At 46.6% G+C, this 18,301-nt stretch overlaps 9 protein-coding genes across 10 annotated transcripts; 4 read left to right on the top strand and 5 right to left on the bottom strand.

Moving 5' to 3' along the window:
- Positions 1 to 116: 116 nt before the first annotated feature.
- Positions 117 to 765, bottom strand: CNBD1760 (hypothetical protein; the record flags this gene model as incomplete). 2 transcript variants are annotated; one of them, XM_771035.1, is made up of 3 exons in its annotated part: positions 117 to 268; positions 323 to 481; positions 543 to 765. In XM_771035.1, the coding sequence occupies 3 exons, from the start codon at positions 763 to 765 to the stop codon at positions 117 to 119; spliced, it is 534 nt and encodes a 177-aa protein (XP_776128.1). The 2 variants fall into 2 exon arrangements, with proteins under 2 accessions (XP_776128.1, XP_776129.1); XM_771036.1 differs by having other exon boundaries at positions 543 to 660.
- Positions 766 to 1,716: 951 nt separating this feature from the next.
- On the bottom strand, positions 1,717 to 3,565 carry CNBD1750 (hypothetical protein; the record flags this gene model as incomplete). Its single annotated transcript, XM_771034.1, has 4 exons — positions 1,717 to 3,123; positions 3,170 to 3,338; positions 3,398 to 3,487; positions 3,528 to 3,565. The coding sequence occupies 4 exons, from the start codon at positions 3,563 to 3,565 to the stop codon at positions 1,717 to 1,719; spliced, it is 1,704 nt and encodes a 567-aa protein (XP_776127.1).
- Positions 3,566 to 3,750: 185 nt separating this feature from the next.
- Positions 3,751 to 6,116, top strand: CNBD1740 (hypothetical protein; the record flags this gene model as incomplete). The annotated part of the gene is made up of 10 exons (XM_771033.1): positions 3,751 to 3,789; positions 3,846 to 3,910; positions 3,964 to 4,277; positions 4,329 to 4,587; positions 4,634 to 4,702; positions 4,767 to 4,801; positions 4,851 to 4,923; positions 4,975 to 5,360; positions 5,411 to 5,940; positions 5,997 to 6,116. The coding sequence occupies 10 exons, from the start codon at positions 3,751 to 3,753 to the stop codon at positions 6,114 to 6,116; spliced, it is 1,890 nt and encodes a 629-aa protein (XP_776126.1).
- Positions 6,117 to 6,287: 171 nt separating this feature from the next.
- Positions 6,288 to 8,085, bottom strand: CNBD1730 (hypothetical protein; the record flags this gene model as incomplete). Its single annotated transcript, XM_771032.1, has 5 exons — positions 6,288 to 7,037; positions 7,084 to 7,374; positions 7,443 to 7,489; positions 7,543 to 7,740; positions 7,803 to 8,085. 5 exons carry the CDS (start codon positions 8,083 to 8,085, stop codon positions 6,288 to 6,290), a joined length of 1,569 nt encoding a protein of 522 aa, XP_776125.1.
- Positions 8,086 to 9,535: 1,450 nt separating this feature from the next.
- Positions 9,536 to 10,671, top strand: CNBD1720 (hypothetical protein; the record flags this gene model as incomplete). Its single annotated transcript, XM_771031.1, has 5 exons — positions 9,536 to 9,596; positions 9,649 to 9,804; positions 9,859 to 10,249; positions 10,303 to 10,483; positions 10,537 to 10,671. The coding sequence occupies 5 exons, from the start codon at positions 9,536 to 9,538 to the stop codon at positions 10,669 to 10,671; spliced, it is 924 nt and encodes a 307-aa protein (XP_776124.1).
- A 1,281-nt stretch (positions 10,672 to 11,952) lies between these two features.
- Positions 11,953 to 12,889, top strand: CNBD1710 (hypothetical protein; the record flags this gene model as incomplete). Its single annotated transcript, XM_771030.1, has 4 exons — positions 11,953 to 11,990; positions 12,046 to 12,187; positions 12,255 to 12,397; positions 12,457 to 12,889. 4 exons carry the CDS (start codon positions 11,953 to 11,955, stop codon positions 12,887 to 12,889), a joined length of 756 nt encoding a protein of 251 aa, XP_776123.1.
- Positions 12,890 to 13,359: 470 nt separating this feature from the next.
- On the bottom strand, positions 13,360 to 15,365 carry CNBD1700 (hypothetical protein; the record flags this gene model as incomplete). The annotated part of the gene is made up of 8 exons (XM_771029.1): positions 13,360 to 13,544; positions 13,600 to 13,694; positions 13,744 to 13,859; positions 13,916 to 14,489; positions 14,541 to 14,734; positions 14,795 to 14,905; positions 15,020 to 15,144; positions 15,197 to 15,365. 8 exons carry the CDS (start codon positions 15,363 to 15,365, stop codon positions 13,360 to 13,362), a joined length of 1,569 nt encoding a protein of 522 aa, XP_776122.1.
- Positions 15,366 to 16,043: 678 nt separating this feature from the next.
- CNBD1690 (hypothetical protein) lies at positions 16,044 to 16,830 on the top strand (the record flags this gene model as incomplete). Its single annotated transcript, XM_771028.1, has 5 exons — positions 16,044 to 16,379; positions 16,458 to 16,532; positions 16,586 to 16,613; positions 16,664 to 16,734; positions 16,789 to 16,830. The coding sequence occupies 5 exons, from the start codon at positions 16,044 to 16,046 to the stop codon at positions 16,828 to 16,830; spliced, it is 552 nt and encodes a 183-aa protein (XP_776121.1).
- Positions 16,831 to 17,064: 234 nt separating this feature from the next.
- CNBD1680 (hypothetical protein) lies at positions 17,065 to 17,724 on the bottom strand (the record flags this gene model as incomplete). Its single annotated transcript, XM_771027.1, has 5 exons — positions 17,065 to 17,225; positions 17,337 to 17,406; positions 17,459 to 17,504; positions 17,560 to 17,626; positions 17,679 to 17,724. 5 exons carry the CDS (start codon positions 17,722 to 17,724, stop codon positions 17,065 to 17,067), a joined length of 390 nt encoding a protein of 129 aa, XP_776120.1.
- Between the last annotated feature and the right edge of the window lie 577 nt (positions 17,725 to 18,301).

Raw genomic sequence — 18,301 nt, 5'->3', positions numbered from 1 at the left:
GCTTGAGGTGGATTTTTTAGCGTCGCTATGCATCTGATCTCAAAATGTGTAACGTTGATTTCTTTACATAGCGAACCACTAAATCCACGCTCGCGAACGATAATTTATTCTATCATCTACTTCCTAACTGCCCACTTTGGAGGCTCATCCTTGCCCTCGTCTTCCAATTTATCCCCTTCCTCCTTCGTTTTGTTGACTGTTGTCTCGGCATGCTCGGCCGGAGCATATACAGTAAAAAGGCAAAGAGGGGTAGGGCCCGTATTGACGACTACCACAGATGATCAGTTTTATTTTTTTACCGCTGGCGTAAAAGCACTCTCACAGTTATGCTTGGTACCCTGAGGAACGATGACAAGATCTCCAGCCTTGATCTCTTTTTCTTCTCCTCCAACAATGGCCTTGGCAGTACCAGAGGTGAAAACCAAGTGTTGGTCAACATGGTGAATTTCTTCCCCTATTTCTCCTCCGACAGGGATAGTCACTGGAAGATTCAATCAGACTAAAGATCATCGCTATTAAATGATCTGGAACTCGTCACTTACTGAGGACAAGTTGACTGCTCTCGCCCGTCCACATCACTGTTCTAAACTCAGAGTGTTCTGAGGGAAGAGAGGATGTGATCCTCGGGAAGTGGGCCATCTTGTGAGCAGGAGGAGGCATTCTACCAAATCTGGGAACGGTAGTGGTAAGCCTGCGAGTTGTGCTAGTAAAGGAAGCGCCGAGGATGGATTTGGATACGACGCGAGTGACACTAGTTAGAGACATACTATTATTTACAGTCTTTGATCAGTTGGAGCTTGCAGTGCAAGGATAAAACTATACTTTTCACCCGGGGAAATCAAGATTCAACGAGTAGAAGATTATGTCGAAAGTTGGAAAGAAGGCGTGAATGAGGATGGAAGAGTAATAAGTAGTATTGCCAAGTATACGGGGAAGAACCAATGTACACGGAATGGTATGGTGTCATAATACGGAGGATCTCGGCTGCTTGGTGACAAACGGGGTCTGGAGAGAAGCAAGAGATTATTTATTGTTTGAGGATGGGTTCGTGTGACGTCAATGACAGCTCAAGATGATGGCGTCGTCTATTTTAATCGCTCACCGTGCTACAGCTAGCACCCTCTGCGTACGTAACGCATTGGGCTCTCAACCCAAAACCAGATACCTTTTTGTTCGTGTTATCGTGTATATACAGAGTACTGATTTATACGAGATGACCATTCACCCATCGCAAGTGATGTAAGGGCGTGAGTATAGAAAGAAGGCTATCTAGCAGCGCATTCGAACTTTTGATCGGTCAATAACTGTCGCAATTACTAATCTTCTGAAATTCTAAACTTCCAACGCTAATCTCTCTCCACCTACTACTCATACAAAGAAGGAAAGAAACAAAGCGGTTCAAGGACCTCAGCCGAGATCTGCAGCCCGGTCCAAACCCAATAGAGTACTTTCCTTTTTAATGTTGACCTGGCTCATTGGCGATGCTGTCTGTGGGTCACACGAGTTCAATTATTACCGAAAGAATTGACCATGCCATACCACCCGCCTTCATTTCGTCAAGTCCTTTTTTGTTCCTATCAATGTTTGAAATCAAGCTGATAAGCAGCATGCAGATTACCAATGAATGTGATGCCCGTTCTTCGTATTATTACTATTGCTACACCTAATATACACACAAACAGTCCTGGCGCTATCTTCCCAACTCCTTCCTAATCATCATGTTCTCAAATCAAGCGGGGGTGGCATAGTGGGTATATTGCCCAAAGTGAATGTCGCTTGTTTGAATGCATCAAGGAATTCGTCTTCCAGACTATCGCCATTGTCTGTTCCTGCATTTCCATATAAACACCATGTCCAAGGATCATCATATGACCATCCTGGAGGGACTGGCCCAGATAGTTGCGGCTGTTTAAGTGCAGAATTTAACGCCGAATAGCCATTAGCAGCAGACCTGCTGTCGGAAGTATTGGCAAAGCCAAACGCTGGTTTGGAAGAATGCGCAGCACCGAAGGCGGAAGTCGATCCAAACGCCGACGTTGAAGGTGCAGCAAACGAATTGAGAGACGTAGGTTGTGTAGCGTTCGCAGACTCGTTAAAAACGTTCGCAGGAGCAGTCACTGGGATAACTGAGGATTGGCCAAAAGGATTGGCTGAGGTATGGGCAGTATTGCTGAAAGAGCCAAAACCGCCCGTCGCAGGAGCGGCAGGTTGATTGAGCCCAAAACCGGAGCCAGAAGCCACAGTCTCTCGAGGCTGCATTCCGAATGGATTTTGCTTTGCTTCTTGCCCAAAAGCAGATTGACCAAATGCCGAAGCAGCGGCTGGGTTGGCAGCGGTCCTCGTTGAAGGGTTACCAAATGCAGATTGACCAAACGCTGTACCAGGCATGGGGGTAGCTGTGGTTTGTGGTGTAGAGGCGAAAGCCGACGGTGCTTGTGAGGAGCCAAAGGCAGATTTCACAGGTTTGTTGTCCTGATTGAAAGCCGATTGTGGGGCAGAAGAGCCGAAGGCGTTGACTGAAGGCTTCGCGCTTTGTCCAAAAGCTGATGACCCAAAAGCGGATTTTGTTGATGAATTAGTGAGGCCGAAAGTTGAAGTACCAAACGCAGGTGCCCCAGCAGATTTTTGGCCAAATGCGGCTTGTCCGAACGCGCCACCACCCGACACCGTTGGTTTATCAGCTGAGCCAAAGGCAGAGCCGGTTTGAGAACCGCCCCCAAAAGCACTGGAACCGAACGCCTGAGGCTTGCCTGCGCCAAAAGCACTCTGACCAAAAGCACTGCCCGATGAGGTGCCACCACCAGCAGCAGCTGTGCTGAATGGGTTGGCTCTATTCATCGCTCCAAACGCTGATCCCCCTGATCCGAATGACGAATTGTTCCCACCTCCGAAAGCGGACACATTCGATCTTGCACCGAAAGGTGCACTACCGGACAAAGGCTGCATAGATGGTACGACGGCAGTTTCCGAGAAGTCTCTTGGGCGAGGGGCTCCGGGTTGTTGTCCATTGGTAAACCTCATTTGATGCAGCTTTTGAGCCAATTTATTTGTTGCCGAAAGGTCGGCGACTAAGCTGGTGATTTTTGCTTTGGCATTGGAGACAAGAGTTTCTTCCTCTCTAACCTGCTTAAGCTATTAGCAATATGTGGCTGAAGCTAGAGGTACTGACATATTCCTGCACTTTCCCTTCTTTCAAGGACAGAACACTTCTCCATCTAAGTTCCTCGGGCGAGAGTTCGCCCTCGTAGATGAGGTTGGGTTCATACTTGGCGGCGCCATAAACAGAAAGTATCCATTGAGGCAGTTCGATGGTCAAGTCATTGCGAATTGTGTCCTCACTATATCGTAATAATCCCTGTTATTAATGGACATATATGCGCGGATTGGAGGGACATACGTGAACTGGAATGGTAACTTAAGTGCTTGGTTGCTCTGAGCAGTCTTTGGTGGATGATAGAACTTGCAGGAGTTTCCGTAGCGACAGTTGCTGGCGAGTAGTCAGACAATGGAGGTCAATAGCGACTTACCCATTGAGGTAGTTGCGGCAAACCTGAGCGGAAGCCATTGGAAAATTGGACGTGTGCTGTATGGTGAACAACTAAGTACGTAGCATGTAATCTGGCGAGAATAATAGAGAGCAAACAACCTTGGTGGCTTTTACGTAACCTAAACCTCCACCTCGCACGTCTGGCTACCGCTTTCTGTACTATTGCTGTACTTCCATCTCATCTCCATCTCCATCCGCCCGAAATGCCACCACCACATCTCACAATACCGTCCCCAAAACATGTCAGTTGCACCCACCAACTTCACAGGACCAGAAAGCTCACTTCATCTCATCCCAGCTGTATGCTCACCTTTCTAAATATGTCGTGGGCCAGGAGAGAGCGAAACGCATACTATCAGTTGCGTTAGTAGAAGATAACATTGCCGTAAAGGAATTTGGCAGCTGACAGTGCAAAGCGTTCACAATCACTACCAGCGCATTGCATCCCTACTGCCGCCCGTAACAGAACAAGAACCGTCACCTCCCAAACCTCCACGGCCACAGCCACCACCTATTATTCTTGAATCCCCTATCCCTTATCCGCCCACATCTAGCATTTCCTACTTTTCAGGGTCACACGCTTCCAATTTCAAGAAAAAGGAGCGCGCTTCATACAAGCCATCGGATCCCGCTTCTTCTCACTGGGATCCTAGCACAGCTGGAATGTCCCCCCAAGACCCAACTATAACACATGACCTTCTAACTCTGCGCTCGAGAGAGGGCCAGTGGGGTGAGTAAACCTTGACCCTTTGGACAAGTGACACTGGCTGATTAAATTTAGCGCGTAATGGGTATTTTGAGCCACTCCAGCCATCCACTCCTCTCCCGACTTTATCAGGACAGGTAACCAAACGTCAAAGAGTTACAAGTGAACACGATAAATCACTCTCTAATGAAAAGACTGCTAAATCCTACAAGGGCAAAACCTATGCGACCCATAACGAATCTATAGGTAATGGATCCGAGACCCCAGAACACGATGATACCAGAGTCGTAGAGGGCGAGAGTGTGATTATTGAGAAAAGCAACGTCCTCATGATGTCGGTAACTCCTTCCCTTGTTTTCCCTTTGCTGATTTGACTACAGTGGTCCGACTGGTACTGGAAAAACCTTGATGGCCCGAACGTTGGCTCAGATGCTGAATGTTCCGTTTGTGTGAGTCCTTAGTGTAAGCACTAATACCATTACTGATTGTCGCCTTTTTTCCTATTTGACTTAGAACTTGCGATGCCACTACTTATACTCAGGCAGGGTGTAAGCTCGGCAGATCAGTGTCTACGCAGACCTAGCTGACGTACTTCAGATGTTGGGGAAGACGTAGAAAACTGTGTTCTTCGTTTGCTGCAAGCTGCCAATTACGATGTGGGCAAGGCAGAGTAAGTCAGACTCCTTTCCAGCCGTCTCTTCCTACTTACATATACTATTAGGATCGGCGTCATCCATATAGATGAAATCGATAAAATTGCTAAGCGTGGGGGTAGCGACGTCGGAGGAGGCGGGCGCGATGTAGGGGGGGAGGGTGTACAGCAAGCCCTCCTCCGCTTGTTGGAAGGCACATCACTAACGCTATCCGCAAAAGCCCCAGCAATTTCATCTTCCACTCACAATTCTTCCGTTTCTCCATTTCCACCCCCACTTGGAGGAGGCATGGGATCAGGAAGTCCTTCCAATACACCGAAAGCAACTAATCGAGCGGTATTTGGAGACCCTCCTGGATGGGATTTCAACAATTCTTCAAACAAAGGGCTTGGAGGAAAGCGGAGTGTGAGGGAAGGCCTACCTGGATATAATAGCAATGGGGGCGGAACTCCTGGTTTGTCTATGGTTCAAAACTCACTGTGAAGTATGGCTGACTTCGTGCAGCTAAAGGTGATACTTTCGTTGTAGATACTTCTAATATCCTTTTTGTTCTATCTGGAGCATTTGTTGGTTTGGAACAGATTATCAACCGCCGCATTGGCAAGGGTGTAGGTGTAGTCTCAACTGTACCTGCTGTATTATCGTTGATACTTTTACAGTCAATTGGTTTTGGCGCTCCCCTTCCTCAATTAACCACCGACTTTTCTAACCAATCTTCGCCCTTGAAAGGACTTTCAACTGTCGATCTTACCAATTACGGTCTTATTCCGGAATTCCTGGGTCGTCTTCCCATCCTCTCTACACTCCATCCGTTATCAATCGATGACATGGTTCGTATTCTTGCTGAACCGAATAATGCTCTATTGAAGCAATATATCAAGTTGTTTGAAAACTATGGCAGTGAGTTGTGTTTCACCGACAAGGCTGTAAGGGAGATAGCCCGGGAGGGGCTCGATAGAGGTGGGGGCGCCAGAGGTTTGAGAGGAGTCTTAGAGGAAGTCCTTCTAGACGCCATGTTTGAGGTACCTGGATCTGTACGTGATTCTTGTGTGACAGCGGCTCTGGAACTGACCATCAATCCAATGAGAAGTCTGTGAGGTATTGCCTAATAACAGAGGCCGTGGTTCGTAAGGACTGCGCGGCTCATTATTTCTCTCGCGGACAGAATGTAGCATTTTTGGAAGCGATTGAGAGAGAACGGTTGCCTTGAGGAATTAAGGCATATCAATGAGTAAAGGAGGTTCCGCGTGTAGAAGATTAGATTTGTACATCTTTGTTGTATGCATCTGCTGTAACCATTCACACATGAATGAATATCTTCGATGGTCAAGACAGTGAATTGAACATCAAGAATCACAATAAAATCTCATTTACAAGTCAATTATGTCAAGCTATCCGTATTTTTATCATCAGAGCCAAGCACTTGGTTTTGCAGCCTGTCCGATAATTCTCCCTCGACAGTACCATCTTGCAGGCTTGATGGCAAATGGCCACCCTGGCTTTTTTGATCTGCGAGGTACTGCTCCCATTCTTTCTTCTCCGCTGCACTCATTTGATCCCTGTTTGTATCATCCAAGGAAGATTCCCACCTCTCCTCGGGATACTCTGTCCCTGTTGCAACCTTGACATAGGCTTCAGCATAAGAAGGTGGGACATCGGCTTCAAGCGCTGATGTGGAAGGGGCGTTGTTGGCCGCTTCCGAATAATCGGAAGCGGACGATTGCTTTTTCTCCAGTGACGGGCGTTTTGGGTGGCGACTAGGCAAAGGAGGAGGCACTGTTAGCCTGGGATTTGGGGAGTGGGCATCACCTGTAGGCTCCCCGCAGGTTGGTGAATAATCTCGGGATATTTTGTCAATCGAAGTGAAGGAAGGGTTATGTGACCCAGGACGAGAAGGGTAGAGTATTCTTTCTGTTTCGGGGTCAGATTCTTGCTCATCGCCCGTCGTTTGGTCCGGTGTAGGGGGAAGCTTAAGTACCTCCCCGTCGTTGAGTTCCAGCTCGGTTGCGCCTTCGGGGATCACGATATCAAGAGCGCTGCCTTTTTCTTTCTGCGCCTTACCCGATTCCGCATCCTTAAGTGCTTTGTGTAGCCTGGCAGCTTCCACTGGGACCTTGACCTTTCCGCTAAGCTTCAGTGGCGTAAGCATTAGTCGTTTAAATTCTCAAATGACCCACAATATCCCCAGCCTTAACATCCGGCCAATGGTACATGGCGCCGTTCTCGTCGTATCTTTCGACAAACACCTGTCCTACAATCTCAACACCTGCATATATTCCTCTGCTTCTCACATAGCTGAACAGAGGAGCTTTTTCCAACCCCGCCTCTACTGCTGCACCAGCCCCATAGGGACCCGCCGCGACACCAAGCTCTGCCCCAATAGTTGCCTTATGGGTCTTGAAAGAATCAAGGGCTTTCTGAGTATTGATGACCAACACGCAATCGTAGATATCTACGCCTAATAAAAACTATAAGAGCGTAAGTAGGCCTACCATGAAATAATTGATCAACATCACACATAAATCGCGGTACTTACCCCGGTGCTGAGGTTATTAGGAGAGATGGATGCGGGGGCGGACCAGGCTACGTTCTCTGCATCAACATCCGTCAAAGAGTATAGCTCAGGATATGCTCACTTCCGTCAGGGAGTTTGGCCACCACCACGCCAGCACCTCCTGCACCTCCAAATGGAGCAATACCTGACCTCATCGAGGTGAAGATGGCAAGACCCTTTGCTTTAGCGATGACAGCCGGGGGAATTTTGCGAATGACTTTCTTCTTTTTTGACCCAGAGGCATCCTCGTCTTTCTTTTCTTCGGTAATGACACCATCCACTTCCTCGAAAATCAGATACCATTCTCCATCACACGAAGGGATCTGTCGCGTGCTTGCTTACCTGTGAATGCCCTCAGAATTCTTGCACATTTGTCCATCTCCTTGGGGAAATCGCCCGTCACGGGCCAAAAGGCCTCAGTGCCAAACCTCCTTTCGGCTAAACCGTTCACTTTTCCTCCCAAGTTGTCTGAGACCTTGACACTTTTATCCATCGCATACTTGCCCCATACGGAACCCTTAGCTTTGACCTTATCTTTCCATGTTTTAGCAGAGGGGTCGGGGGATAAAGACGAAGCTGAAGGATAATAGGTTCGTCTGGGAGGGGGGGGTGGGGGAGTGGACATCGGGGACAGTAGCGAATAAAATGATTGAGTATACGGACGGAGCTCAAAAGACGACTTGAACAACGCACACATTTTTATTTCCTTTTATTTTTAGCGGACGCTGCGCATCATGACGTCTCCCTTCACAGGCCGGCCGCCGGCCTTATTATCGATTCCATACACGTTGTACGCAGCAGCAGGCAGGTGCGTTCAAAAGCGATTTTCGAAAAGCCCTTAAAACTCCCAAAAATCGCATTTCAGCTTGAATGCTCCTTTTCTGGCTGGGAACCCAGAGTGACGTCAAGAATATCGGACATGGCCGGCCACTGTTGCGACCACCATAATTAATAATAGAGGCCAAGGCTGGAGTTGGGCAAGTAATTCCCGGACGAAAAATCGGAGAGTAGAACCACCTTTTTTGCAGTTGTGGGTGGTTCTATAATCGCCGAAACCGCGTTTTCAGAAATCGCGAAAAAAAGCGCGCTTCGCAACATACAACGTGCTTACATTCCATTCCGTCTGTGGCAAATCATTGCGAAAAAAGCGTCACCAAACTACGTGCATTATTATTCTATTATTATTGCTTGTACCCAGAAATCTTTCATGTTGGCGCTGGTAAGACAAGTAGTAAATACATAGGGGGAACTTGGCGCAATGCGACATGACAGTACAACAACCATATTAGCAATACGTAATAACGTAGTAAGAAAGGAAGGTTCGCAAGAGAAGTAGTAAAGATTTCCAAATTTTCCCAAGGAAAAAACATACAAGGATAAAATGCTGCATTATAAGAACTTTGTGAGGCTCCATATGTGCTAGTTGCTGTTCAAATACGCCGCTGCAGACTGGTGAAAATAGTCCCTGCCGATCAGTCAGCTTGCCGACCAGACATACTGGAACCATAGCGAAAATGGCATTTGACCCTCAGTCTCGCCTTGACTTCCCCTTCCACACCCAAAGTCTTCTCCCAACCTCGCCCCGGAGGCGCAGAGGAACAATGGTAGAAACTTATCACTTTGTGAAAAGCCGGGTGGGTAGTTCCGGATTACCAGATGTTTCTTCATAGGGTTGGATTACTAAGGATAGATAGAAAGAACCCACCTTTCATAACGCGATCGCAGCTGCTGACAAATGGTGTTCCAGATAAACCATCCTATTCTCTACTTTCTTTTATCACTGGTAAGACTGTACTGTCAATGCTTGGACCTTGATCGGACTTCATCGTCAGCAGCAGAAGAATGTCGTGATTATTTTATTTACGTAAAATGTCCTCCTTACCTAACGTCTTCAGGCACGCGGTGATCAGCCTCCTAAAAATTAGGTATACGTGACATTATAGGCACGCCAACAGCTTCCGGCCACTTTTTCCTAACGACGAATGGTATCGACGAAGGAATAATCATCGCTCTCTCAAACACAGTAAAGAACAATTATTCACCTTGCTCAGCGAGATATCATTCCCAAACACAAAATGAGCATCCCCATCGGCACACCGTTGAGGTCTCTTAGACCATCTTCAGCAGCCAGATCTGGTGAGCACCATCTCTCCCCTGTAAACCAGCACACACCTAACTTTTTTAACAGTCCGATCATTTGCTTCATCGGTTTCTGTCGCTCATACAGCGGAGCCATCATTGAGACCCAGAAACGGATCAGTTCTCCAAGGAGAGTCTCCCGAGGACGCTTGGAAGAGAAATTTGCAAGAAGCGAGGCAATGGCGACAACGTAAAGAGTATCAGCGTGAGTTATTTTCCAAGATTGGTACGACAGAAGATGTTAAATTGGGGGCATCAGGATCCACTTTGTCAGTTTATATCCCGGAAGGCAGCACTGCGATCCCTAAAGGCCGCTCTGCTCGCTCTCCTCATGAAGCTACTCTCTCTACTCTTCTGGCCTCGGGTGCCGCTCTTGGTCATGCTGCCAACATTACCTCGCATGCTTACACTCCGTACATCTATGGCAAGCGCGCCGGTCTTTCCATTATCGACCTTGATCAAACTCTTCCTATCCTCCGTCGGACGGCAGCCCTTGTGAAGGATATAGTCAAAGCTGATGGGGTAGTGTTGATCGTTGGCACAAGACCAGGGCACCAAAAAATGATTCAGAAAGCCAAGGAGAGATTAGAAGACAATGGCTTTGCTGTAGGGCAGTGGATTCCTGGTCTGTTGACAAACGCTGAGACTTTGTGAGTATATGGTCTCTATATCTTATAGTCATTTTTCCTTACACCAGTGATAGCTTCGGCATGAAGCCACTGCTTGACAAGTCTTACAAGCCAGATCTTGTCATCTTCCTCAATGCTTCTGAAAATACCCCTGCCATTCGAGAATGCACTTCCCGGCATATACCTACAGTTGGCATTGTTGACACTGACACGGATCCAAGATTGGTCACCTACCCTATTCCGGCCAACATGGAGGTAAGATGCGCAATGTTTAATGGCCCTGGTCCCTGTTGCTGACCTATACCCAGAGTATGCGTACGGCTGAGCTTATCATCAGCACGCTAAGTATTGCTGGTCAGGAGGGAAGGCGATTGAGATTAAAAGAGGCCGAGAGGAAAGCCTCTCAGGTGAGGGCCAGTAAAGGCCGTCGTGAGAGGAGATAGAAGTGCATAACATGTTACAAGTCAGCTTTTCGAACATTTTCACAAGCTCTAGATGCAAAACGGTTAGACAAAAATCATTTTGAGCATTCTAAATGGGATAAAGGCAGCTTTATAGCGACTATTGAGTCCAAACCAGATTCCGAAAGGACTGAAAAAAAGGATAGCACCCATAAGGGCGGGCTCTGGCTGGCCAGATGCCTCGAACACAAATCAGCTGCAAAAATGGCATGGAAGACAAGACGTGGGATATTCCTGGAATAATTTGCCTAAAAATTAAGTGCGCAATATATCGGCCTTGGTATGTTATCCTGTTCAATAACGATGCAAGTGCGAGCCACTGTGAAGTCAGCAGTAGCAGTTTTGCGATGTTATTCTTTCATTCTCACCCACTGACGGCAACTGGACACTCATTCCGTTAAGTTCGTCTTTCGTATTGATCTTATCGTCCTAATCATGAAAAAAAGGCCTATGTAACAGGGTTCACTGTACGAATACTGGTACTTGCTCAGTTGACTGGACTTGTCGCGAAAGGTTCGTTTATATGCCGTGGAGTCCATAGTTAATGTATTTATTCATGGATTCTGGAAGTGCGATGAGACAACTGAGCCGCGGTCGGTAGAGAGACTTCTTTTTATCATTACTCGCAACTAATGTTGTTTCTTTCATCTCATCTCTCATCATACTCAGTAATAAAGAATACAGGGACAAGGGATTCGGTTCCCGCCTTGTACGGATATATGATGTTAGCTCCCCACGGCCAACCGTCAACAAAAAACGCACTCGACAGAATAAAAATGACCGCATTTTTTCGCTTCTTTGAGTTTTATGTCAGTTTCGCTTGCTTTTCAAAAAAACCATTGTATAACGGGACAAGTGTCGAGCTGTTTGTATGGGTCACTTACTGCCTTGCGGGTCTATCACCTCTTGCTGGCCATAATCATCGTAATAGTCACTGGCGGGAACGACAACAGACGGAAGACACGCGACTCTTTAACTTGTTTGTATCAATTAAGTAAATTCATTTTTATATGACGTTGGACGCGCCTTTCAAGCAGCTCTACTACCGGCACTCGGCCTTCTTGCAAGCCGCGAACGGGACCAGCTCTTGCGTCATACGGACGAACGTCGGTACCAACAGTATAATATGTACCAGTACAACTGTCTTTATTTTACATACCGTTCTTCATAAATAATTGTCAGTTGATCGACCTTCATTCGGCTCGGAAATAACCCATCAATAATTTCGTCCTCCGCCCTGCGTGATAGTGCCTAAAAAGAAGCATGCGGCTCTTTTTTGTACGTCACGGGCAAACTGATGAGTCAGTTGATTGAATGAAGAGGAGAGTCTGGTGCTGACCATCAAATACACTGAAGCAATGTCCGAGGCATTATTCAAGGCCATAAAGATACACCTCTGAACAATTACGGGCGCTTCGAAAGCACAAGGCTAGCCAAGCGACTGAGTAAATACTCCATCACGGAAGCTTGGTCATCACCTTTATCGAGAGCTAAAGAAGTCAGTTTGCTCATTGGTTCGCAACAATGGTGATATGCTTATACCTATATTACTATATTACCGTAAGACAACTCGAATTGTGCTTCAATATCATGACAAGGTTCCCTTGATGACTCCCGATGAACTCAAAGAGAGGGGTTTGGGCAGCATGGAAGGCCGGAGGCGAAAAAAAGGAGAACGCGCTCCTGCGGATGCCGAAGATTATGAATCGTAGGCAAAGTCAAGACACTCGAAACCTGATTTAATGGGGGCTTACTTTTTTCACCTAGATTATCGCGGCGGACTAAAAGCTGGTTTGACAAGCTTTTAGCATCACACGAGCCAGAGTCCTCTTCCTCTCGACACGATCACTCCAGCCACACTCGTTATTTGCCGACTCCTCTTCACAGTAATAATCATACACGGCATGCCCGATATAGTGCACATAACCTTCCTGTGACCATTGATCTCGTGCTTGTTGTAACCCACGGGGCTTGGCTTAGCAATTTCGTTCGCCTTTTGATGTCACCAGTTTACCATTTCAATGTTAGAGAGGGCGTAAACCTCGGTTTGCCATGTGCGAATACAAGCATCATGGTAGTGAATTGCGAATGGAAGGACGGCAGATGGAATGGAGTGATTGAGGATTGGGGCAATGTCAATCATTTGGCAGATGTTTTGGACAAAGAAGTGCAAGAGGTGGCAGACGATGTTCGGCAGTAAGGTCGAATATACATAGGGTAAAGAAAGAACTGTGAGTACATTCGAACAATCTATACATTTACGATTGATAACCTTTGTTGGCTTACTCTATTTCATCCTGTAGATTCTCTCCGTAATACGTTTGACAATTTGCTGGGCAACATGTCTAGATTGTATCACCATGACTACCCCCACCAGTCAATCATCAGATTCATGCTCTCCTAAAAACGTAGATAACGCTAGATGCGGAAAAGGATATCATTCATGGATTGATCTTCCCCATGCTTGGCTTCTTGTATGACTTGGCTTTCTATCGCAATGTGCAAACTCTCCGTGGAGAACTATCCGCCCCTATTTGCCCCTTAGATGAAAAAAAAATTCTCCTATAGTGCTGCAAACCCAGAGAAAGAAGTTTTTTTTTATTACCAAAACCATGACAGCCATGAAACAAAAGACAAAATTACTATACATCATGACTAGGCCTAACAATATTAGTTCCATTGGAAGTGCATCTTCTGTCCTCCGCCAGGGAAACCTTGGTGGAATCCTTGGAATCCACCACCTTGCTGGAAGAATTGGAATGGCATACCACCGCCATGATGGGCGAATGGGTTGTGTTGGTGACCGCCCGTCGGGTCATTTGGATCATCACCATTGTCATAGCGTTGTCGAAGTTCTATATGATTGGATTTTAGCAGAAGTTAAAGGGAAATGTACAGAAAAGTACTGACCAGTATTAGATAGTACTTCGTAAGCCTCATTCAAGGCCGCCATCTTCTCTTCAGATCCCCCGACGTCCGGATGGGCAACTTTCGCTGCCTTTCGGCTGTGAAACAGGTGTTAGGATGATAACGAGGAAAATGACTGAAACTCACAAAGCCTTTTTGATTGCCCTCTCGTCTGCGTCTCTAGGGACCCCAAGGACCTTGTAATAATCCTTCTGCTTAGACTGCTTGAGCAAGCGTTGTGCTTTCTGTACTCGGGGGAGAATCTAAACATAATATGAAGCATTAGCTACGTCCATGATGTAGTCAACGAAGAGCGTACGTCTTGCCTTCTTCCCGAAAGCTCAAAAGCCTTTTCTATCGCTCGCATGGCTTCTTCCCATTTTTCAACTTTCAGCAACCTTTCCCCCCTGGAAATCCAGCTATCTACATTCTCCTCGTTCATGCCCATTGTTTCCTCACACCAGTGTGCCCCTTTCTCCCCAAAGTCATTAGCCATGACGGAGGCTTTACATGCGAGAGCATAAAGGTCCAGCCTCATCTGGCTGTTCTCTTTCGGGTGGAATTGAGGCGCAAGGTAAGGCGGTAATCCATCTTTAGGTTTTGTCGCGTCATCTAGAGCTTTCTCAAAGCGAACCAGCAAGCCGTCATCTCCATCCAAAATCTTGATCGCCTGACGGTACGTGCCACTTTCAATGAAGTTCTGCACTCTGGCAGCATCTTTCTCAAGACTTCTAATGGTCTTGTGTACAGTTTTGCAGGGTTTGGAATCGGGATCAAAGTGAAGGCATTGTTTTATATGAACCGCTGCTTGGGAAGATGCTCGGATAAAGTAGGCTATATTGGAGAGTTGTAGTGGCAAATAAGTCGTCGACGGGTCTAATGATGCCAAACGGCTGCACAGCAAGTCAACCATCTTATATCTCTCGAACAGGGACGAAACCAACCTCAAATCCCCATATACCATATTTATGTCTCCCAATTCGGTTGCACAATTTACTCTCAATCGTCTCAGCCTCTCCGAGTTCGGTCCGACTTCCAAAGCCTTAGTCGAGTGATCGACACAAACTTGCCATTTTCTCTTTTCAAATGCTTGCAATGCCGATTTTTCAGCAGCTTCACCGACCGTCACGAGGTGCAACTTGAATCGAATCAACATACGGTGTATTTTTATACGGTTACTCGAAAGTCAGAGACTCACCAATTCTTCGGCTTCGGAATCACTTTTGGTTTGAACATAAGCCTTGAGTTCATATTGCGCCTTGGCAAAATCCCCTTCTTTGGCTAAGATTTTTGCTCTTTGGTAATGCGCCTGTTTAAAAAGTGAAGTCAGCCCACCGTCATGGAATGTTTCCTTTGTTGTTCGTCCTTCTCGCACCAAAAAAATGAAAGCTACCGATGCTACAAATGATAGAATGACACTCACTTGCACGAACCCAGGGTTTATTCTGAGAATTTGTTCGAAGTCATCCAAGGCTGCGTTGTGACGACCCATTGACAGGTATGCTGTGGCACGTTTATAATAGTTGGCATATCCAGTCGGGTCAAGCTCTGCGGCCTGATTAGTTGACTACATTAGGTTCCCTGGATATGACGGTCCTACCTATAGCCTCTCCATAAGCCCTGGCAGCAGCGGAATAAGACCCTTCAGCTAGTAAACGATTGGCGTTGTGCACGATCTGAGCTGCTGATGGAATGGATGATTCGCCGAAAACCTGGGCGGATAAAGAGAGGAAAAGTACAGGTAAGGCAACTAGAAAAGAGCCTTTCATGTCTTTTGTTGCGTGCGCCTCCGTTTCGGTGGTCAATCAGTTGAAGGAACCTCCGGTGAGACTGGAAGATCTGCGAGGAAAACGATAGAAGGTGTGTTAAAAGCACTCGCCGGATCAAATAAACAGCGATTTGTCCCGTGTTCTGTTATTTGTAATGTATAATGGTATGTTGAAACAACAAATGTGGTAGAGTAGCGATGCTTCTCTGGAGTATAGGTCTAGTCTGAGAGTAGTCCTCCGTGATCATACGAAGTCTGTAGACAGATTCGGCGAGCCACGACGACGGCCGCCCTCCAGCAACGCGAAGCAGCAAGCTGCTGGCTGCGTGCTGAATGAATGGCAGTGACACGGGGATCACCGAAGAAACATATACACGCGTTACGTAAGTTACACCAATCCGGCTACCATCATAAATATAACAGCGAAAATATACATCATACTGCATAGAAGAATGACGCACCAGCCAACGCACCAAATGAACACCGTGACTTCGTCATACGTACCTACGTCGTATATATGCATACATAATAAACGTATCGCATCCGACTATGTATTCTCATAACTCACACTCACTTTTCACAATTCAAAACTGCCAGTTGATAGCTTTATCTATTACCTTCGGTCTACTGCCGCCTAATATTGTTGTCCCGTTTCTACTCCCAGCGATCCAACACCATCATGTTCAACCTCCCTTACCACTGCAAGGCCTTGCTCACAGCTAAACAGGAGAGAGGCTTAACTTTCGATGATGTCGCTAAGGCCATTAATAAGCCTGAAGTATGGACCACTGCCCTCTTTTATGGTCAAGCAAGCACCGATAAGAGTACCGCGGAAGCTATCTTGAAGGCTTTAGGAGGCGAGCAATTCTGGACCGATTATAATGATAGGTTGGAAGCAGGTCAGGAAAAGATTGACATCCGGAGAGTACTGAATGGGTTATCTGGCAACGGTGAAGAAAATATGGGCGTAAAGGGCATGGTCACCAGAGGCGCTACTTTTGAGGTTCCTCCCAAAGTGAGTGTGAATAGCCGTAATACACCCGTCCAGTGTGGAGATCAATGATGGAGCTTAATGCTTATTACGCCACCATAGGACCCAGTACTCTACAGGCTTTACGAAGTGCTGGTTGTTTATGGATACTCTTACAAAGCCCTTATCTATGAAAAGGTAGGGCGATACTGAGTCGGACTATTCTTGAATGCTAACCTCTGAATCTGCAGTTCGGTGACGGCATTATGTCAGCCATAGGTATGTCCATAAGGATTTGCTTTGAAACTCTTCTAAATCCCAACAATTAGATTTCCGTACTTCTTTGGAGCGCAAGAAGGATCCGAAAGGGGATCGAGTTGTGATTACAATGGATGGCAAGGCAAGTCTATCGCCCCAATGATCCCTTAATGACCGATTAACCTCATACAATCAGTTTCTCCCTTACTCTGACCCTTCTGCTTGGGGTACACAGTAATCGGGGTCATTGAGCCTATCTGACTGAATGCTGTGGTTTCTGTCTCGTGACAAAGGTCCTCCATATACAGACAGCCTAATCATGTATAAAGTTTCAAGACGCCTCTCAGATTGGACCATTCTTTTCTTTAACTCGACCTCATTTTGGAACTCCTGCGGTTTGTAGTCCCGTTGCCCTCGGAAAATGAAGCTATTTAAATCACACTTTACCCAAGCCACATTCTCAATGAGTTCGTTAGACGCGGTCTACCCCTTTTCCCCTCATCGGGACGGACATGGGAGGACGAGCTCCTGACAAAACAGATACAGCGATTCCTACGGGTGTGGTCTGAACAGATTGGAGAACGGCCTGTTCATCGATGGATTCTTCGACAATAGTGTTAGCGGCAGGGGTGGCTGGTACACCGGTAGGCGCAGTATCCATTTGTATTTCCTCTGATGTGGCTGAAGCGATACCGCCAGCACCGGCAGAGTTCCCGTAGGCTACGAGCTGGTTGAAGGGCTTACGCCAAGTAGTGTAAGAGCGTCCAAAGTTAATGAGGGTGTAGGTCACTTCAAAGAGAAGTATGCCGAGAAGCTACGAGCATTTCTTGAGCTTTCTCCGCACCTAAACAAATGTGAATACCTACAAGGAAAGTCATCACCCAACTAAGACCTATCGTTGCGGTCCCGAGGCTATAGAAGACATGTTGGTTAGCCACGTACTTGGCTATGGTAGATCAAAACATACCGCCCCCAGGTGAACCTGTCGTAATCGCGGAAAACAGAGGCAAGGGTTGACATGCTGGCTACAGAAGCTGATATCGGAGGGTCAGAAAAAAATGCGTGACATAATTCAATTCTGATTACCCAGGAAGAAAATGAACCAAATTGACAAGAAAATTGTATCAAGCATCACGGAGATGAAGACATTTTCTGGTTGGATGAATGTGACCACCAATCTGTTAAAAAGTAATGATTTTCTCAGCTGCTGGCCGACGGTCGATAATTAGTCTATCACTTCTGCCACCTACATCGCTACGAAGTATGACCAGGTCAATACACCCCCGGCAATAACAGCATTACCAGCGGTCAAGTCTGTGCGGGTAACGAAGTGGTTGCCAACTGAGAGCCAAATTACCATCAGCTATTGGCAAAGGCAACCAAAGCAAGTTGAAAGAAAAGACACCAACATAAATCATCGGCTGCGGAAATAAAGCTAGCACCCACTGCAAAGGTGATAAGTGCCCAAATACAAGCAAATGCTTTGAGACTGGTTGTTATGAATGGAATGAGAGCCATGATCTGTTTGTGGTGGGAGGCCGGTGCTGTGAAATTTCGAAAAGTGACACGGAGATGATAAACAGTGCAAAAAGAGGACAAGCGGTGAGATATCAACTCGACATGCACTACATAAAGAAAACGAATCTAAGTACAGTACGATACAAATGCAAAACAAGTACAATACGCGTACAATGCACAATGTACTATCC

Source organism: Cryptococcus neoformans, chromosome 4 (genome assembly GCF_000149385.1).
Source record: "Cryptococcus neoformans var. neoformans B-3501A chromosome 4, whole genome shotgun sequence".
In the NCBI taxonomy this organism is placed as follows: domain Eukaryota; kingdom Fungi; phylum Basidiomycota; class Tremellomycetes; order Tremellales; family Cryptococcaceae; genus Cryptococcus; species Cryptococcus deneoformans.
This window is presented reverse-complemented; position numbering and strand designations above follow the sequence as displayed.